Here is an 18,062-nt window from a genome sequence, read left to right on the forward strand (position 1 = left end):
CGACACAGAAGACGGAGCAGGGCGCCGGGACAAGCGCTTGTCCCGTCCTGCTCCTTCTTCTACCACACACACGCGCGCACGTACACACACACATACGCACACACACGCACGCACACACAAACGAAAGCACGCACGCATGCGCGAGCGCACACACGCACACGCACACGCACAAATTGGTTGTCTGTCCCTTAAAGGAGCCATGAAGGGAAAATACAACTTCATTTAATTTGAAAGAACTAGGATTCAGTATCTCACTCAGCTCCATTAAAGCCATAAAATATTTTTTTAACGAAAAAAAAAGCAAGAAATATTTAAAAACTTTCAAATTTTGCGCCACAGTGACGTGTTATGAGCAAGAATGACGTCATACGGGCCAACAATAACACACAATTTTCAGTGCATCAACTGCACGTTAGCATTCAAGTAATGCGGTCCAATGGAACTAGAGGCCCCATTACAGACGTGCAGTCATGTGTCGTCGCGACAGGTCAGTTAGGCGGCCGCCAATCGCACGGACAAGGTTCTGTGACGTCATAGAAAAGTTGCGGGAAATTGGCTAGGGAGTCGCGACTGCTTCACACGTTTTCTTTAATATATCCGTGATTTGTTCGAAGATTGCGACGATATTGGCATCATTGTTATCGGGACTAAGTAGTCTTTCTAATAAAAGCAACTTGTATTTTGTCTTCATGGCTCCTTTAAGAAATGCGCGGGCACCTCAGAAACTTGGTTTGGTGCGCCCGCTCCCGGGAACTAGCTTCCTCGTGCGAATAAAGCCTCCTTGCTCCCGCGGCTTGGGAAGGCGCCGAAATCCCCGCGCACCGTGCCAGCCGCCTCGGTGATCGCTCTTGTGGCGCACAAGCGGCGACGGGGCGCGTCCGCTTCGGCCTGACGTCCCCCTGGCAACAAGGTCGGCAGCGATGCGAACGCCGCCCCTCCTAGCACGCGCTCGGACGTTCCCCATTTTCTGCTGCTCTGTGTCCGCAGGTCAGCGGCGCAAATATCTGAGGTGTTCATTTTCGAAATGAGCCAGATCCAGAAACCGAAACTAAGTCGGATATAAAACTGCTGTGACAAGAGAGGCTCTGCAACTTTCCGCTAAGAAAAAGGGTGGCAAGAGAATATTTGAGATAATGCCCTGAAAACGTGTTCGCAGATCGTAGTTAGTATCGAAAATGAGCCAAATCCATTTGCCCGATGGGAGTTTGCTTTTGGCTTCACTGTTCAAACTGTTTTGTGGGTGTTTCCGGAGTTTTTTTTTTTTTTTCATTTTGTTTTTCGGAATGCTGACGGCAATTACGAGATCGGCGAGAGATCTGTCCCCACCCAGATGTCAACGACAAAGTGAACGGAACGAAACTGAGAGATGCGAAACAATGATATCATTCGTCTCATCCATATTTACAAAATAACTCTGGTTGTATTCATTTCTTTTACTTCCATATTTACCATTTTAGTACTTAACGAAATAACCACTGCTTACAAACCCTGGCAAACCTCCATCCCCCCCCCCCCTTCTTGAGAGTGTGAGCCACTTCATTATGGTAAAGAAAAAGATATGAGCAGCCTTCTTGTCAAGCGTTTTGGAAATTCATGGCAAAGCAACGAAGAGCCTACTAACTTCGTCAGTGCCTTCAGGCGTGCCCAAGAAAATTACCCCAGGGAAAAATTCGAGAAGAGCTGCTAATGGTGCCAAGAGGACTCACCTGCCCTCCATGTATAGTTCTATATTTCTTGTTGCTTATTTTAATGCCTTTTACACCAAAACTCAATCGCACCATGCTTGAAAGTCATTTTAATAGAGTTTTCACAAGAATGCCGCATAAACTGAGCGTTTCAATTCAATATGAGCCAAATTCAAACTTAAATAACCCCAATATTGCTCAAATTAACGGCATAATTTTCAATTACTTTTGGCCATAAACTTCCTCTAGCTGACATGTGAAATACACCATAGAATAGCTCCGACGGCGTTACATTTAGGTCCGGTAACAAACTTTCGCGTGTTTTTCGAATTCGCTTAGGTGGATCTGGCTCACGTGAAGGACTCGGCGAGTGCCCAAGACCAGAGTTCATACTAATACATACTAGGGGGAAATCTGGAGCCACTGCCTAACCGAGCCGCGCTTCAGCGAGCGTTCCGTATCACTCGAATTCCGTCATGTACCTCTTGCTTCTGGCATGGCTCATGAACAGGCTGGAAAGTTGCCTTTGGCTGCAAACACGGAATAATGCTACTGTAGAAGATTAATCAAATTTGTTTCTGTTTTTTTTTTTTTTTTACAAAGTGGAAGCTACAAAAAGATTTATTTGTCAGGGGTTATTTTGAAGCTCCATGCAAAAAGAACAAAAAAAAGATGTTACCCTTTTTGTTTATTTTGGCTTCGAGACAAGAGACAAGCCTTGTGGCTAGCCAAGCCAAGTAGGCGAGGAACGTCGCTAGCTGCAATGGGGGCGCCCAAGAAAGCCCGCGATTGCAGCGCCAGATTTCCCTCTAGCTCTAGTATATAATAGTATGAAACTCTATGCCCAAGACTCTTCGCGAAAGAAGGGTGTCTTCCATCAGCGCTCCAGTGTCTACCGAGGCGCGAAGCAGCTCGGGGCGTGAACCTGGGCCGCGCACCCCAACGCGGCTGGATTTAGACCTGACGCTCGGAAGCGAATCTCGCCAGGAGGATTCCCGCAGCGGCGAACATGCACGCCCCGCCGCTAATAAAAGAACGCCGAGAAATGAGCGCTCACCGCGACGGTCGTTCGTTAGCCGAGCCGTCATACGCTCTCGCGGTCAACTTGTCGCCACAGGCCGAAAAGGTTGGCAGCGGCGCCAAGGCAACGTCGCTTTCCCCGAAATGCACACTCTTCCCTAAGCTAATGAGGATCAAGCCGTGTTTTGAAACGACACTCTATGGAACCTCAGACCTTTGTTCCAGCGCTGCGAAAAGCCTGCAGCGGCCCATGCACTCCATTCCTAGAGAGAATATCTATTTTCTCACAATCAGTGCAGTTACCGTGCCTCCAGGGGAAGCGGGCATGCATACACGTGAGCTTGAGCCGCCGCAGCCGGACATTACGGGCACAGCGGTACCGAGTATGTCGATGCCAGCTATCTCTTCTCGCACTTTTTCAGAGACTGAGTATGAACCCCATTTGCAGCACAATCAGTCCGCCTGAGCGTGGCCAGCGCCGTTATCAGTGAGCTCGAGGTAAACGCACCGTGGGCCTCTGTCAATAAATATTTCCACCATTTTTTTTTCTTCCGAAACTCACACTGGCATGCTTGGCTAATAGACTTCAGAAGCAAATTTCTCGTAAGGACCTTACAGTGTCTTTAGGGTCGCCTATAGTTATACCTCACTAGTAGGAGCGGGAACATGTGGGACGAAGGCATCGACTTGGAACCTTTTTTTTTTTTTTCCAGACCTAATGACAAGATGAAACAGCGGCCCTTTTTGACTTGTTTCTGAACCCGGCAGAACGGATCTTTCGTTCATGGCCGATGGCCATTAAAATTTATAGGCTTTCGTTGTGATGGCGAGCATGCATGATTTAGAGCCTTCCCGAACTAGCCGAGGGCAAATCTGCAGCGCCGGCAGCAGCGAGGGCCCAAGCACTGCATAAAGCATGAGCCCCGGAAGATGAAAACAAAAAGCGGGCGATACTTACAGCAAATTCAGGTTCCGGAGATCCCTGAACGTGTCCTTCCTTATGCATGATATCCGGTTGGCGTTCAGCAGTCTGAAAAAAACGGGAGGCAGAGCGTCGTCATCGGCGAGCTCTCCGGCATTCCGCACCAGCAAGGCTCGTTTGTCTCCTGAGAGTATCCTTCCTTCGCCTGCCTTATTCAGGCAGATGAAAATTTCAATGCGAACCAGACGGCCGCCGAAGCTCGTTCGCTCCTGCAGGGCGCAACACAAACTCAGTTTTGGCGATGAGCGCGAAAGAAGACGCCGCACGTTTGCCCTTAGCTGAGGTGGGAATTTTCTCATCTGCGGAGACGGCCAAGTTACCTCCCGGGGCGAAACATGGAAGAAACGAAAAAGCAAACAGCCCAACATAATAAACCCTTTTGCACAATGAACAGTCGTCCATACGAAATTTTCCACAGAGAACGAGTAAACGGAACGAGTTTATTGGCCGTCATGCATAAACAATCCTGACGGCAGTGCCGTGGAAAAACATGCGGCTATGGACGGAGTAACGCTGAAGGAGGCAGCAAGTAATTTCAACTTGCCCTTTCGACTGCTGGGCAGTGAAAAGAGCTGTTTTTCCCACCACCCTCAAAACGTTAGGCCTGAAGACCGTAGACGCCGACTACAGATTTTTCAATCATCCACAAACCAGTTTTGGAACAAAAAAAAAAAAAGGTTTTGTCTCCAAAATTCTAAACTTAAAATCTTTTTAGAAAATCTCAAATTCTTTTTCAGATTTTGCAATTAAATTACGACCTGTTTTTGTTTCTGAAAGTGCGACTCACTTGTTTACGAAGAGAAGAATTTCTGAATGCATGGTCGTGAGATCGATCGGTTACAGTTCCATACATCGCATACGATTGTTTTTCCAATGACTAACTATACCCCGAACCATCACAAAATGTGTTTCATGAAGTAACTACTCCTCTAATTACTGGTAATTTCACCCACTACTGAACACAAATGCCCCCAACTGAAGCAAAGCAGCGCGTCGTCTTTTCGCGCCATGTGTCAGCCTATATGCTCCGTTCCTTTAGTCAAAAAATGTCAATAAACTGCACTGCACGTTCACGCACGCCTTGTGAGTGAAGTCTAAACCTCGAAATGTTTCCTTGGAAAACGATAAAACACCGCTAACAGAGCACTGTCCACCATGGAAACAATGAAGATTGCCACCGACATTTAATATACAAAGGTTGGCCCTCCCCGCTTTTACGTTCTCCTTTGAATTTATAGCAACTCGCTGCAAATGTCAATCTGGCGAAGTGGAGCCATACAGACACGAAAGATTGAAATTCGATCTGTTTGGAAAAGCACCGTTCACGCAAACCTAACAGAGGGAGCAGAAACGTCTCGCCGATGCTGAATGCCAGTGCACCCGCGCAGCCGAACCGCCTCGCGACCTTAATAAAGGAGCCGTAAAGGCAAAACACAATTTCGGTTCATTCGAAGCATTCGTGCCACATTTGCAGCAAACTCCCCTCAAATAAGCTATGCAATGAGGAAAACAGAATCGGCAGGCAACTCATGAGCTACTTTCCCGCAAAACACTTGTGCGATTGGCTGAGACTGACAAAATCTAATGCAAGTAAAACAGGGATTATGAGCCACATGCTCTGGAAATTTAGTACACACTGTTTTTCTTTATAGCATAAGAATGGCGGGATAAACATACGAACGGGCACGGCAACATTAACCGAGGCTGCGAAGCACCGACGTCCGGCATGGCTTCTTTTTCCTTACGCCTGCACGATACCGGACAACTGGCATGACACCCGGCCTCCTACGCTGGAGTTTGGTGGGCATGCAGCGCCCTCTCCTGGCCGGCCGCCGAGGGTAGTACAAGAGCAGACGCCCCGCATATGTTTGCATGGACTAGCAAACGGGAGGTCGAATTTGATCGATTCATGACGGAGTTCAGCGAGCTTTACCAGTATCACAATGGCTAAAACATCGCGGCAATTGTCTTCACTTGTCAAACTAAGCCCAGAAGCAGGGGATCTCTCTTTTCCCCCGTAAACAGCACAGCGAGCTTCCGTGCGCGCCGTTGTCGTGCGGACAGGTGGTGGCAGAGGTCCATCCAGAATTTCTATTGTATTTTGGGGGGAGTTGGGGGGGGGGGGGGGGGAAGGGGGGGCTGTTGAGGGTTAGGCGTGAATCAATCCCTGTGCGGGGTGTGGAATCTTTTTTGGGGGGTGTCGAAGTCCTTCTGGGGATGTTGCGGGGGGTTGGGGGGGGGGGGGGGGGGGTATAAATCCCTGGGTGGAGGAATGTACATTCGCTCGGTGCTTTCAAACCGCCCCTTCTTCAATACAACCCTGATGTCATTAATTCCTCGGGATAGTTGCTGTCCTTCCGCCGCCGAAACAGTTGCTTCGGCGGCGGACAAAGAAGTGACAGGGACACTGTGGGTCCCTGCAGCGTCCCTGGCACTTTTTTTGCTAACACCTAGTCCTTTGTTTTCAATGTACAGCTGGTTTCCTCTAAACGTAAAAGAAATGACACTCTGCATAAGTTATGCCACCTTGAGGTGCACGAGCACAGAAATGAGCTATATAATGTAAACAATGCCCGAAGCACGGATGAATTTTACTAGCACTGAAAACGACGAACTTCTTAAAAATGGATATAGCATCGCCAATTCATATGGCAAAAAAAAAGCACATTAAGGCGCGAGCCCAAAGTCGCGCGAGAAGATTTTATTTAAAAACACGCGCCTGTTTTGAGAAAGAAAGGCGACCTAATTCATTAAAAAGAGAAGCCAGGCGGACCAAACACAGGGGGAAAAAAAGCAATACACGGACACAAACACGGCACTGGCTTGGAATCACCTGTCACGTACTCGCGATTCGCTCTGTGCCTGTTCTTCACCATCACTTACACACAACCGTCGCTCGCCGTTGCATTCCACATTAAGAGCTCTCTCTCTCTCTCTTCTCAAGTCGCAATTGTTCCCCACCGCTACTAACCCTGTACCTCTCGGGCCTTTGAGGTGATCTAGTGATTAGGTTGCTGGTGACAAGGCGCAAAGGTCCCGGGTTCGATTCCCGGGACCTCGCTAACCACATTTTTTTCTTGAGGCTTTGAGGTTTTCTGGTGTGACGTAGGGACGGACAAAGGTCGGCCTAGACTGCTCTACTGTTAAAACAACAACACCTAGCCACTCTACATGAGCTGTGAATGCGAAAGAAAGCATTGGTGACCAAGTGGACGCCGCTGAATGGACCCTCGAATATTGCGTTGAACGTGGGCCTTTTTTTTTTTTAATTTTGGGATTGAATTGGCGCGGTTCATTTCCTGTAGTTTCTACGTTAGCGTGTGGGCTGTAGACATACCTTCCCACCTGGGGGCTTGGAAATTCGTAAAACCACACACTTTAATATTCTTTTTAAGTTTAAAAGGATTACCGTTTTGTGACAAGCGTCGTCACGTTTTCACAACCATAAGTAAAAACCATCAGTGTTGAAGAGCAATGAGCAAAACTCCACTGAGCGTGATTGCTGACACCCAGCGGGATTTTGTCTACAACTGAAACACCTTGAAGAGGTATGATAACAGTGAAGTCGCTATCACTGCGCACAAAACCTATCAGGCTTGGCTGGTTTTCCGTAGCTTGCATGGTATCTCCGGACCTTTTTCGAAGCCTACCTACCTCGGCGACACAAGCCACGGCAGTTGGGTCGAGACCGTGCTCCGCTTGCGGCTTGAGCTGTCAGAATCGGGCGGGCTTTACCATATCCCTCAAATTATCTCTGATTTACACTCTATTTTTTTAGCTCGAGTACGCGCGAGACAAGCGCACGTTTATCAAGCTCCTTGCTTTCAACGGCCGTCCGCAAGCGCTCTGTGCGCTCCATGAAGGGGACTACTACTACTAAGTGGTTCGAGTGAAAAGGAAAGGAGATGCACTGGGGATATTATTGAGCCCAGCTGGGGACTCACCTGCATACAACCCAGTGCGGGGGGGAGGGGGAGGAGGGGTATATAAAGATTAGAGGAGAAAGGGAGTGATAAAAGGATAGGTAGGAGAAAGGGAGTGATAAAAGGATAGGTAGGCGAGCAACAAGAGCGAGGAGCCTCGACGTGAATCTCCGTGAAGCAGCAGCAATGGCGCGTCCAGCAGACTATTGTCTATAGGCGCTGTCCATGAAGGGGAAACCGGAAGACCTGATTGGTTCAGGCCTGCGGTTTGCCGCTGGCCGCCGCTTCGCCGCCGACGAGCTTCTCTGACCCAGCTGTAGTGTATGTAGTGTATGAGTCGGCCAAATCGCCGGACCCGTGATGTCAGTGCGCGCGCGTTTTGAAAGGGGTTTGATATGAATGAGTGATATCGTCTGCCTTGTCTCACGCAGTTTGTTTGTCGTCACTGGAGTCGTTTATAAGCATATTAAGTCCAAAAAATCACGAGAACGGCTCCCACTATGTTCAAAATATTCCCAGTAACGCCCTACTTGCGCCGCGCGGAGAAACACTCGACTACGGTGATAAGGCACAGCGGCAACTTCCGGTGCCGTTCTTAAGTTGTCACCGAGTATAGATCGGCAGCGGACGACGTTTTTCCTGCCGCCGCGCGTCGGGCGCGCGCCGCCGGGCGTTGTTCGTCAACTTTTCGTCGCGTATTAGCTCCATGTATTCTGCCCTTAAAGGCCAACTGCAACGAAACTTTACCTGCCCCAAATTCTGCTTCTACGTGTGGTATGAACCACTAAAGTATCTTGCGACCCAATTTTAAACTCCACAAACGCGCAGTTTTTTTTATTAAAACCGTTCGAAAACACGCCACTTCAGCCGACGCAGCACCTAGCGGAGTGTCGCCACAACTTGTCGCCACTGCGGCGACCTTCCGGATGTGACGTGCCAGACTCCCGGGCGCCCGTCGCCTCTCCTCAGTAGCCCTTTTACGTTCGGCTTCACCCGAGTTAGCAGTATAATTCGTGCCTCTTGCACGTATAATTGCTTTCACGCGTTTCCGTAATGCGAGAAGCTGAAGAAGTTCTGGGTTACCGAGACGTAAAGAGCAAATTCGAAGTGTGCCGGTTCCGGTCTACGCGAGGCAAGTATACACCGTAGGCGAGCGAGTACAGCAGCTGCACAACGGCCGATTTCATGCTCGCGACGGTGGCACCAGGCTTTCGGTCGACTCGACGAACCCGCGAGTCGCGTGTACGGCCTACGCGGGGCGATACGCTGTTGTCGCGGCCAGTCGGGGCACGAATGGGTGCGGAGGCTGTGTGGCGCACTGTAAGTTCGCGGTAGGGCGTCTCTACGAGTGCGCAAAACGCAGAACGGCCGACGCGAGACGATGACGCTGTTGTCGCGGCCGGTCGGGGCGTGAACGAGTACGGCAGATTGCTGTGCGGCCCACTGCACGATCGCGCCGGTCGACTCTTCGGGAGCGCGAGTGGCGCCAGTACGGCCGACACGAGGCGATACGCTGCTGTCACTGTAATCGCACCGGTCGGAGCGGGAAAAAGTATAGAACAAACTTCGCCAAAAAACAAATAAATACTAAGTGCTGTGGGCAACATTTCTTTCACCAGTTAAAACAAACAAAAAAACAAAGAAGAGGGGCACATTCGGTAGCATTCAGCCTCGGGAAAGGTCACTGTTTCACGACGCCAGCGAAGACACTGCGGTGCTTTCATCGTTGCATGGCATCATTATCGTAAGATTTGGCGCGGGTACCCTGCTAACAGGACCAAAAGTGCCCGTGTGAACAAAAACAATAAAATTCTGGACTTAAACTTTGACAACGCGCTGAAACCGAATTCTTACACGCTAATCCGCATGTTTCGACGCTTTCCTCCCGCGGTAGCTTTTTTTTTTTTTTCTTTTCTCTCACAAACACAGGATGATTCGATCGGCACAAGGCATATGCGCCAGCGCCCATCTAGCGTTCCACACTGCTTTTTCTGTACACATTTCCTAGCTTCAAGCTTTTCCACGACGCCTCGCGATGCCTGTAACGCCTCGAGATTCGCGATCGCTGCGCCGCCTGCCGCCGCTTCTCCGCGGCGTTTGCGGGATTAGCGCTTCGTGGCTGATAATAGGTCATGCAGTGTTTTGGTTCTCTTTCGCTTCTCTTTGCCTTTCCGCGCACTAAACAACTTGTTATGGTGTCGTCTGTAAGCTAAATGCACGTTTAGGGCACTTAAAAAAATCAGCTGCGTCTTGGTACAGCCGCTCTAACGCCAACAAGAGCTACCCGGGGAGGCGGTTCTGCGCGCTTCTTGGCCGCTCTTGCGGGCGTCGGCGGCGCAGCAGCATATCACCGCTGTCAGCTTCGAACACGTCAGCACAAGTGAATTCTATTTATTGTCGCCTTGTTTAGACCTGATATTGGCACTGTAAGAGGGTGGTTCGTTTTGCAGCGCACACAACAAATGTGGCTTTGCTTCGAATATGTACGTCGTAGAAAAATATGTTTCGGGGATGTGATAACCCAATAGCTGACAAAAACTTGTGCCTTTTATGGGAATATAAGCCACGCGAAAATGTTAGGTACACTCAAAGGCTGTGCATTGTCAGATATGTGCTAGTAAGAACCAAGGTATATGTTAATGAAACCACGGGAAAATGAATGGTCTGCAAGGCAGGAATAAATACAATAATCGTACGGGAATGAAAAAAAAAAACTAGTGCAGCTTCTAAAATGCTGAAGACGTTTGTTTGAGCAAGGTAACATTCACCAGACCAACTAGATGCGAAGTGCACTGATATTTCACTAGACAGGGGTGGAGGGGGGGGGGGGGTGAGGAGGAGGACGCTCAACTATCGTTGTTTACAAATGCGGAGCGAAATCAACGAATGAACGTTTTAGTAATCACACACACAAGCTGCGTGTTCACTTTTCGTTTGTTTTTCGCCTTCAACGAACGGCTGATCACTCGGTGGACGCATTTTTTGAAGAATACAGGGTAGGCAGTTCACAAGCGATACGAGGTGTCGTTGGAAGAGTTGATTGATTGATTGCAGGGTTTAACGCGCCGACGCAACGGAAACGATGAGGCACGCCGTAGTGGAGGGCTCCGGATTAATTTTGACCACCTGGAGATCCTTAAGGTGCGCCGAAATCTTGTACACACGGGCTTGTTGGAAGAGTGTCAAATCAAATCAAATCAAATATTTTATTTCCAGAATGAATTCTGGACGGTTCCCTGACTAAAAGCTGTGAATCAGCTTGACGAAGGACAGGGAACCGTTCCATTACATAGCAGCCAGCGTAAATAGCGTAAACACACCAGTGTACAGTGCTTGATAGCATCCGGCAAAGAAACACACCGGAAAGAAAAAAAAAAGAAAAAAGAAAGGAATGGAGGGTAAGAAAAAAAAAGAAAATCATTGAATAAACATTGGTTAAACATGACTTAAAATATATACACATACATATATACACATCCACACACATATATACATCCATATATATACCCATATATATACATGCACATATACATACACATGAACACATGCATAAGCGCGCCTGTAATGGCATATGGACAATACACAGCATTATACGCAATAGCAACACAGCTTAACACAATGCTAGCGAAAATACACAACGAGGTGTAATCATATCATCACAGTGTTATATAATGCCATAACGTATCTGATTAGGGTCTCTGATTTCGGTTTAGCTAGATTCTGCAGTCTCCCTGTGTCATATAACGATGTTTCGAAGAAGAGTTTGGTCACGGCCGCGGATTACTCTATAAGCCCATCTTCGCGCTTCTCGTGTAGGATAAATGTAACAGATGAATCTTTGCGAGCGCTCACCTCGGCACAAGACGACACAGCATTAAATTTGTCGTCGTGTGCTGACTCCGGAGTGTAATTTTGCATTATTCATCGTACTTCTTTGGTGCAATGTTTGTGAAATTTATGCCGCATTGGCGTGTTCATGGTACTGATCAATATCTGATATGCGATATTGGCAGGCGTAACTTGCGTGCTGTCAGGTATGAGTGCTCCGCTGGATTTTGTAAGTGCACAAAGTCGATTTACATCATAGTGTGTATGGCCGCAACATGACCATCGGAGGAAACACTGCTTACGGAGACACTGCCACTAAATTTCAGGGCAGCGGAATTGCAATCAGCTGCATGCAAATGCTGGCTTCGGGACGCCGGCCTGTGACACACCCCCGGCGCTCATATAGATCTCACTAAGATCGCGTCATAAACGTTTATACTCTCGTTAACACACCACGCTTGCAAATAGAGTGCCTGCTCCACGTTATTCGGTATTTCGAACGCGGACAAACGGTAAATCGGTGTCTTGAACGAGCCCCAAAAGCAACGGCAACAGGGGGGAGCGGGCCAGGACTCCCGCGCCTGCTTTTGAAACGGGCCGCTAGGGGGATTTCAGTGGCGCCCCTACAGGCCGCGCTCGAGGCGTATATGGAGTTTTGGCGACATGCAGCGCCCCTAGCGGCCGACGCCTCTGGGTAGTACAAAAGCAGACGACCCTCGCCGCCCTCCATGAGTTTTCAATTACAAGCCAGAGTGAAAGCTGGTAGTGGCGCTTTGTGGCGCGTTTAAATGACTGCATCATACTGTATGAAATAGCCCTTAAAGTAGTTTCAGAGGCTAAACAAATAATATCCGCTAAAAGAAGCCGATTTGTCGGCTTTCTTTTGAGCGAGCTGTCGTGGTGGTAGCGGCGTGAGACAGTATCGACAGGTAGGGTGGTTTAACTGTTTGACGACAGTTGCAGTTTTTTCTTCTTGCGTGCGGTCGAGAAAGGGAAGTTAACGAGTAGCATAAACACGAAACGCTGCTCATCCTATATTCTGAGGTAACTGCAAAAGGTTTCTTCAGCGGGAGCATGCAAGCGAACCCAAGAATTGCACTGCTGGGCTGGCACCGCCTTTGAAACGAGTGGAAATTTTGTTTTGTATTTTCGCAAACTAAATGATTCTTGCGTAACGTTTTTCGCCGCACGATTTACGAACGGCAGGGTACATGTATACTAGCGAGTAGGTGGGGCGCGCTAAATAAACAAATTATGCGCTATTAAAGGACGCAAAACGTGCACGAAATCATACGCCCGCTGCCTGCAGAGATGTGTACTTCTATAACATCACATAACACAGCCGCATACACGGCGCGGGGCCCCGGATATTTACATACGATCATCACTGACTGTGTTGGTTTTCTAGTGCAGGGGTCGTCGAATATAAACGCCGACACGCCAGTTTTGACTTCAAATGGAGTTAGACAGCGAGACAAGAACAGAGAATTGGCGTCCTCCAGTTGAATTGCCCCCCCATCTTCACACTTCGCCAGATTATTGTCAAATATTATTAGAAATTCGCTGAATTTTTTCTCTTTACATTCAAAGCCCCCTCCTCCTCCTCCCACCCGATTTGACGTCCAGCCCTCCGCCGTGTCGGCTGCATGGAACTCGGCCGTTGCTGACCCTCATTCTAGGCTATTAAGTGCGAACTGGGAATGTATGCTGCAAGAGCGTAATTAAGTAAAGTGAGAGCAAACAAGGAAAGCGAGCGGCCTCTTAGTTCGCCCGCACACTTTGTTTTACAGCCACTAATTTCGGAATCGCAAAACAGATTTCACGCTTCTGACGGTCGCGGCATTTTGTCACTGATCAGACACGTAACAAAACGGCAAGCTAACGCTGCACCATGTATTCGTAACGGCGACGCAAACGAGCACTGTTTAATGAAAGTGCACGCATAGTGTGCAGGTACGCAAAAGAGCGGCGCACCGCAGCAGGCGAGCCTGCGGTCCGCCGGACTCGCTGGCTTTTTTAAAGCGCGATCATCGCCGATTGCGTCACTCTTCTTTTTTGATCGGCTGTTTTTCAGAAGTCTTTGTCACCTAGAGTATTAGTTTAAACTAGAAATTTCACTTAAAATTTCACTTCGTACGACAATCGATCGGTGAACCTGCGAGTAGCAGACGCCGTCACGGTCCCGGCACTTTCGTCGGCGCTGTAAACGTGTTTAGCGCTGCAAAGCTTTTTCCCCTAATGCCAAGTTGGTCGCTGAAATAGATCGGACGCGTCGGGGATGAGCTGGTGACCACATCGCAAAATAAACGGGAGCGTCGAGCTCATTTTGCTTCTGTCAACACGGGGTCCTATGGAACCCGCGCAGCTTTGTACTACCCGGAAGTATTGCCCGGAAGCCGCTTGCGCAGCGCCCCCTGGGCAGCGCAGGAGGCCTATACCGGACGACTATACGCGCGTCTCAGCAGTTTACAGCGAAGCAATAATGGTTGCACGAACTTCCAAACCCCTTTTCGCGCATGTTTTAAATGTTTGAAGACACGGACGACCCGAAACACATCGAATGCGCGCCGTCTTCTCACAGGCAGCCGCGGGAAAATACGCCGGCTGCACGCACTCGATTCCTGAATGCACCACTTCCGGCCGTCTGCAATGGCCGCCCTTTTTTTCCAGTTTCGGTTTGAAAAGAGCGTTTTTGATCTTCGTTTACGGTGCAGCGACGCCTATTTGGGCCTCCAAATTTTGCAGGTAGCAACTTTTAGGGCAATACTACCCGAAAATATTCCATTTAGGGAACCGAAAATTTCGTTGCAGTTGGCTTTTAAGACTTGGAGGTAGCGAAGTGCAGTGTACGCAACCTTCACGACCATCAGGACGGTTTCAGTCCGGCCCTCGACACGCGCTATCATTTTTCGTGCGAGTGCCCAGCTGACCCCCCCCCCCCCCCCCCCCCTCCTTCTCCCTCCCTCTGGGAGCAGGCGCTGCGTTGCCCGGAGGCATCGAGTCGAGACTTGGTGACCACCCGGGCCCTGGCGGTCGCGGAGGCCCTCTGGACTGCCCCCACCCCCTCACCTGATCCTTGAGTATTAATAAAGTTGCTCTCTCTCTCTCTCTCTCTCTCTCTCTCTCTCTCTCTCTCTCTCTCTCTCTCTCTCTCTCTCTCATTCTCCGTCCCAACGACCTTTACTCCATCACTGTTGCTCTGTTGCTATAAGCTTGAGCGTACCTCTCTTTTTTTTTTGGGGGGGGGGGGGGGATGGGGGGAGTGCTGTTTAGAATCTGCAGATTCAAATTCGGAAGCCGACATCGACACAGAGGACGCTGCTCCTTTGGCGAAGGCCGAGCGTGAGGCCGTTCTTCAAAACAAAGTTCCGGAAGACCCCAACCCGCGGCCCTCGGATTCAGCCGTTGGGCAACAGTGCGGCTAAGGCGTGTAAGAACGGGCACGGCCCCTACGCCTAGTACGGCTCACTACTTCTTCGGGCGTGGAAACCTGTACAGCGCTCCTAACTGCCAGAAATGGGGTACCGGAGCCCCGTGCAGTGCGCGACACCTCCTGTGGGAATGTTCCGCACTCAGTGTTCCTAGAGGACGCTGCCCAAAGACACTTGGCCCGCTACGACCGGCAGACTAAGAACTTTGGTTTAATCCACTTCGAGCCCACCTCACAGGAAGCACCAGCTGGCCACTGCCGATTTTCATCAGAGAAGCCGGCATCGAGGGCTGCTTCTAGCTGCCTTTCTTTCTCTGTTCTCCCCACTCCTTACTTCCTGTCCCATTTCCGTCTCTTGACCGCGGCCTCCGGTAATGTCAAGGGGATTATCTCTCCTCCTCTTTTTTTTTCTTTCAATAAACGTGTGCTCATTCATTAATTTTTTTGTAAGCGATAATCATTGGGCATCACCTTGGAGGGGCGTACACTATGACGTGTCTTTCTCGTTCAGAGCAAGTGTTGCGACGATTACGGCGAACGCTATAGTTTTTTTTTTTTCCTGCCAGTCTTGGCCAATCTTCTAAGTGGGTATGCTTGGCTTGACAAACGTGCACCGGGGACGCGGGCGATCGCCAGGGGACACGCACACACTAGCGCTCGGCATTTTCTTATTTTTGTTAACTGCCGGGCGGCCACCGTGTGGCACGCGCTCGGCAATTTTCGGGTATTTTTAACTAGGGTCCGGAAAAATTAAGAATTGCTAAACAGCTTGGTTGTTAAAAATTGTCGGACCAAAAAGCTTCCGCGGTTCGCCATGCGTAGAGAAGAGAGCAAAAGCGTGCCGGACTCACAGCAGTTGCAGCGACGTGAGGCCGTGGAAAATGCCGGGCGGCAGATCCGATATCCGGTTCCCATAGAGCACCCTGATGAGAGGAGGAAACAGTGAGGTCGTTGCGAACACTGCGCCATAAAACTTGAAGCAGGAAGTGCGCTTACAGTGAAGTGAGTGACTTGAGTCCACTGAAAGCATCGGCAGCCACTTTCGATATGAAATTGCTGCTGAGATCACTGTGGGAAGGAAGGCTCGGGTGAACCAATGTAACCGCGGCGAATCACTCGGTTGCACACACAATGAGTAATGGAAACTCACATTCGCCGTATCCATTTCAGGTGCGCGAAGGCTTGCGACGGGATGTCCGTTATTTGGTTTTGCTCTAGTCTCCTGTAAACACAAAAAACAGGACAGGCTGCCACAGAAAAATCATCGGAGCCAATGTGCACGCCCAGGAAATGATGTACACAAGGATACCAGCGCAACATTAGCGTGCACCCGCAAGGCAACATAACAACGCATTTAAGGTGCACCCAGAACAGCCACTGCAGAAAAATTGATGTGTAACGTGCGTGCAGCCCGAGTGCGCAGGAAGTGTACTTCAAGGGTTGGATGTTCGCGACGAAATAAGACGTCCAGGCGCGGCAGCACCGTCCGCTAATCTGTGACATCGAACCAAGCACAACGTGGTTGCTTTATAATGTAATGCAGTGCGGAATGTTGAGCCGCAAGTTTTGCTGCCGCTCAAATTGCCCTGCAGCTGAGCTTGAGCGAGATCGCGATGTGCGCCAACAGAATGCAGGTGTGTGGGTGCACATGTTCTCAGCATTAGCACTGTGGGACCAGCTTAGATGTGATGCCAAGTATAACAGAGATGATCGGTAAGAATGCGTGAGCATATGTCCCTGGACTTGAGGCTTGGCCGCTTCTACAACACGGCATTTCTCGCACGCCCCTCGCACACCGCGCTCCGGACGAGCAGCGCCGAAGGAGAGAGTGCCTCACAGCTCGGTGGTAGTGTCCGGGATGTGCTGCGGCAGCGCCGTGAGGCCCTTGTCGCGGCAGTCGACCACGCCCTCGAAGCAGGCGCAAGGGAACGGGCACGTGCTGGTGCGCTGGCAGCTTCCCGCGGGCCGCGGCCACGGCTGCTCCGACGACCCTGCGCCCATGGCAGTTCACAAACTGTCCGCACAGCTACGAACAATTTCGCAGGAAGCTCTCTGGGCAAGTTCGTGACGCAGCGAGTGCAAGCTAAACGCAGTCACGCGTCAAGTGCATCGAACGCCACCGCGGAACGTGAGGGTTCCGCGGAAAGGCCCAATGTACCTGACCATTGTGCCAATAGATCGCTGCTAAAGGAATCGGACTATAGGGTGCACGCTTAAGCGTAGCTTATTTCAGTTGAAAATTGGGCTAGTTGGTAACTCTTCGTCTGGGTGTTGAAAGCGCTTACAAAACAGACATGAAGGCAGAAAAAAGAGAAGACACGGCGCTAGCTCACAACTAATAGTTTATCAAAACCAAACGCAAACATACGCTGACTACGTCTCCCGTGGTGCGTTCATCTCGCCTAAGATAAAAACCATGAAAGCAACTTTTACAGGAAATATACACAATCAGAAGTACACGCGGAAGTCGAAGGGGAAGGGCATTGGAAAAAAATTGGCCGCCACTCCGCCCTGCGAAAGTGAATGTCCGCAGCAAAGCGGTTGTAAACCACTGCAAATGGTGATGGAGGGTATGTAATGTTTCTCGTCGTCACGGCGGGCTTGTCGCTTGCGCTAGGCTAGTGTCACTAGACAAGGGTACAGAGTATCGGAACTCCTTTCGCCTATGGTTCCGCGCCGCCGCCATGATCACTGGTCAGTTCGCTTTATGTGACATTTGTTTACACTGCGGCGGTTCATCGGCGCTGCCATTTTATTATTTATGCGCTTTAGGGCCCTATTATCGACTGCACGAATTCCCAGACAATTCGCCATGTTTTTTGCGTAAGCACAACGTAAGCAATCAGGGACGTAATGCACCTGTAGCTATGGCGACATGCAGGGCAATTTGACGCTTCACTCATAAAGATCACAACCAAGGTATCAAACATCGCACATAAAAGATACAAAAACCCTTGGCATGTACTATAACAATTAAGACGGTAGCTGAGGCTGGCAAGAGAAACGCATTTCTGCAGGTCAAAATTGGCCTCAACACCACAAGGCGATCGAGTAACGTCGATCCAAAAGCGAGCGAAAGGCGGATGTCGAGCTAAAGAACATCACACAATTATTTTACCGTATCTATTTATTTCTTTCAATCGCTTTTAGTAACATAGTTGGGCTCTCTGCTTCAATGCAAGTTTTGTTGCGTT

At 49.7% G+C, this 18,062-nt stretch overlaps 1 protein-coding gene across 1 annotated transcript in view; it reads right to left on the minus strand.

Annotated features, from left to right (window-relative positions):
• The window catches only part of LOC144156355 (protein slit-like), a 418,661-nt gene that overhangs the window by 105,183 nt on the left and 295,416 nt on the right, over nucleotides 1-18,062 (minus strand). The window contains 5 exon segments of the mRNA XM_077688358.1: nucleotides 3,664-3,735; nucleotides 15,720-15,791; nucleotides 15,865-15,936; nucleotides 16,019-16,090; nucleotides 16,706-16,859. Of these exon segments, the coding sequence (XP_077544484.1) occupies nucleotides 3,664-3,735; nucleotides 15,720-15,791; nucleotides 15,865-15,936; nucleotides 16,019-16,090; nucleotides 16,706-16,859 (442 nt within the window).

The sequence above is a fragment of the Haemaphysalis longicornis genome, unplaced genomic scaffold, assembly GCF_048455015.1.
Source record: "Haemaphysalis longicornis isolate Haplotype H1 unplaced genomic scaffold, Haemaphysalis longicornis Haplotype H1 scaffold_1, whole genome shotgun sequence".
NCBI lineage: Eukaryota > Metazoa > Arthropoda > Arachnida > Ixodida > Ixodidae > Haemaphysalis > Haemaphysalis longicornis.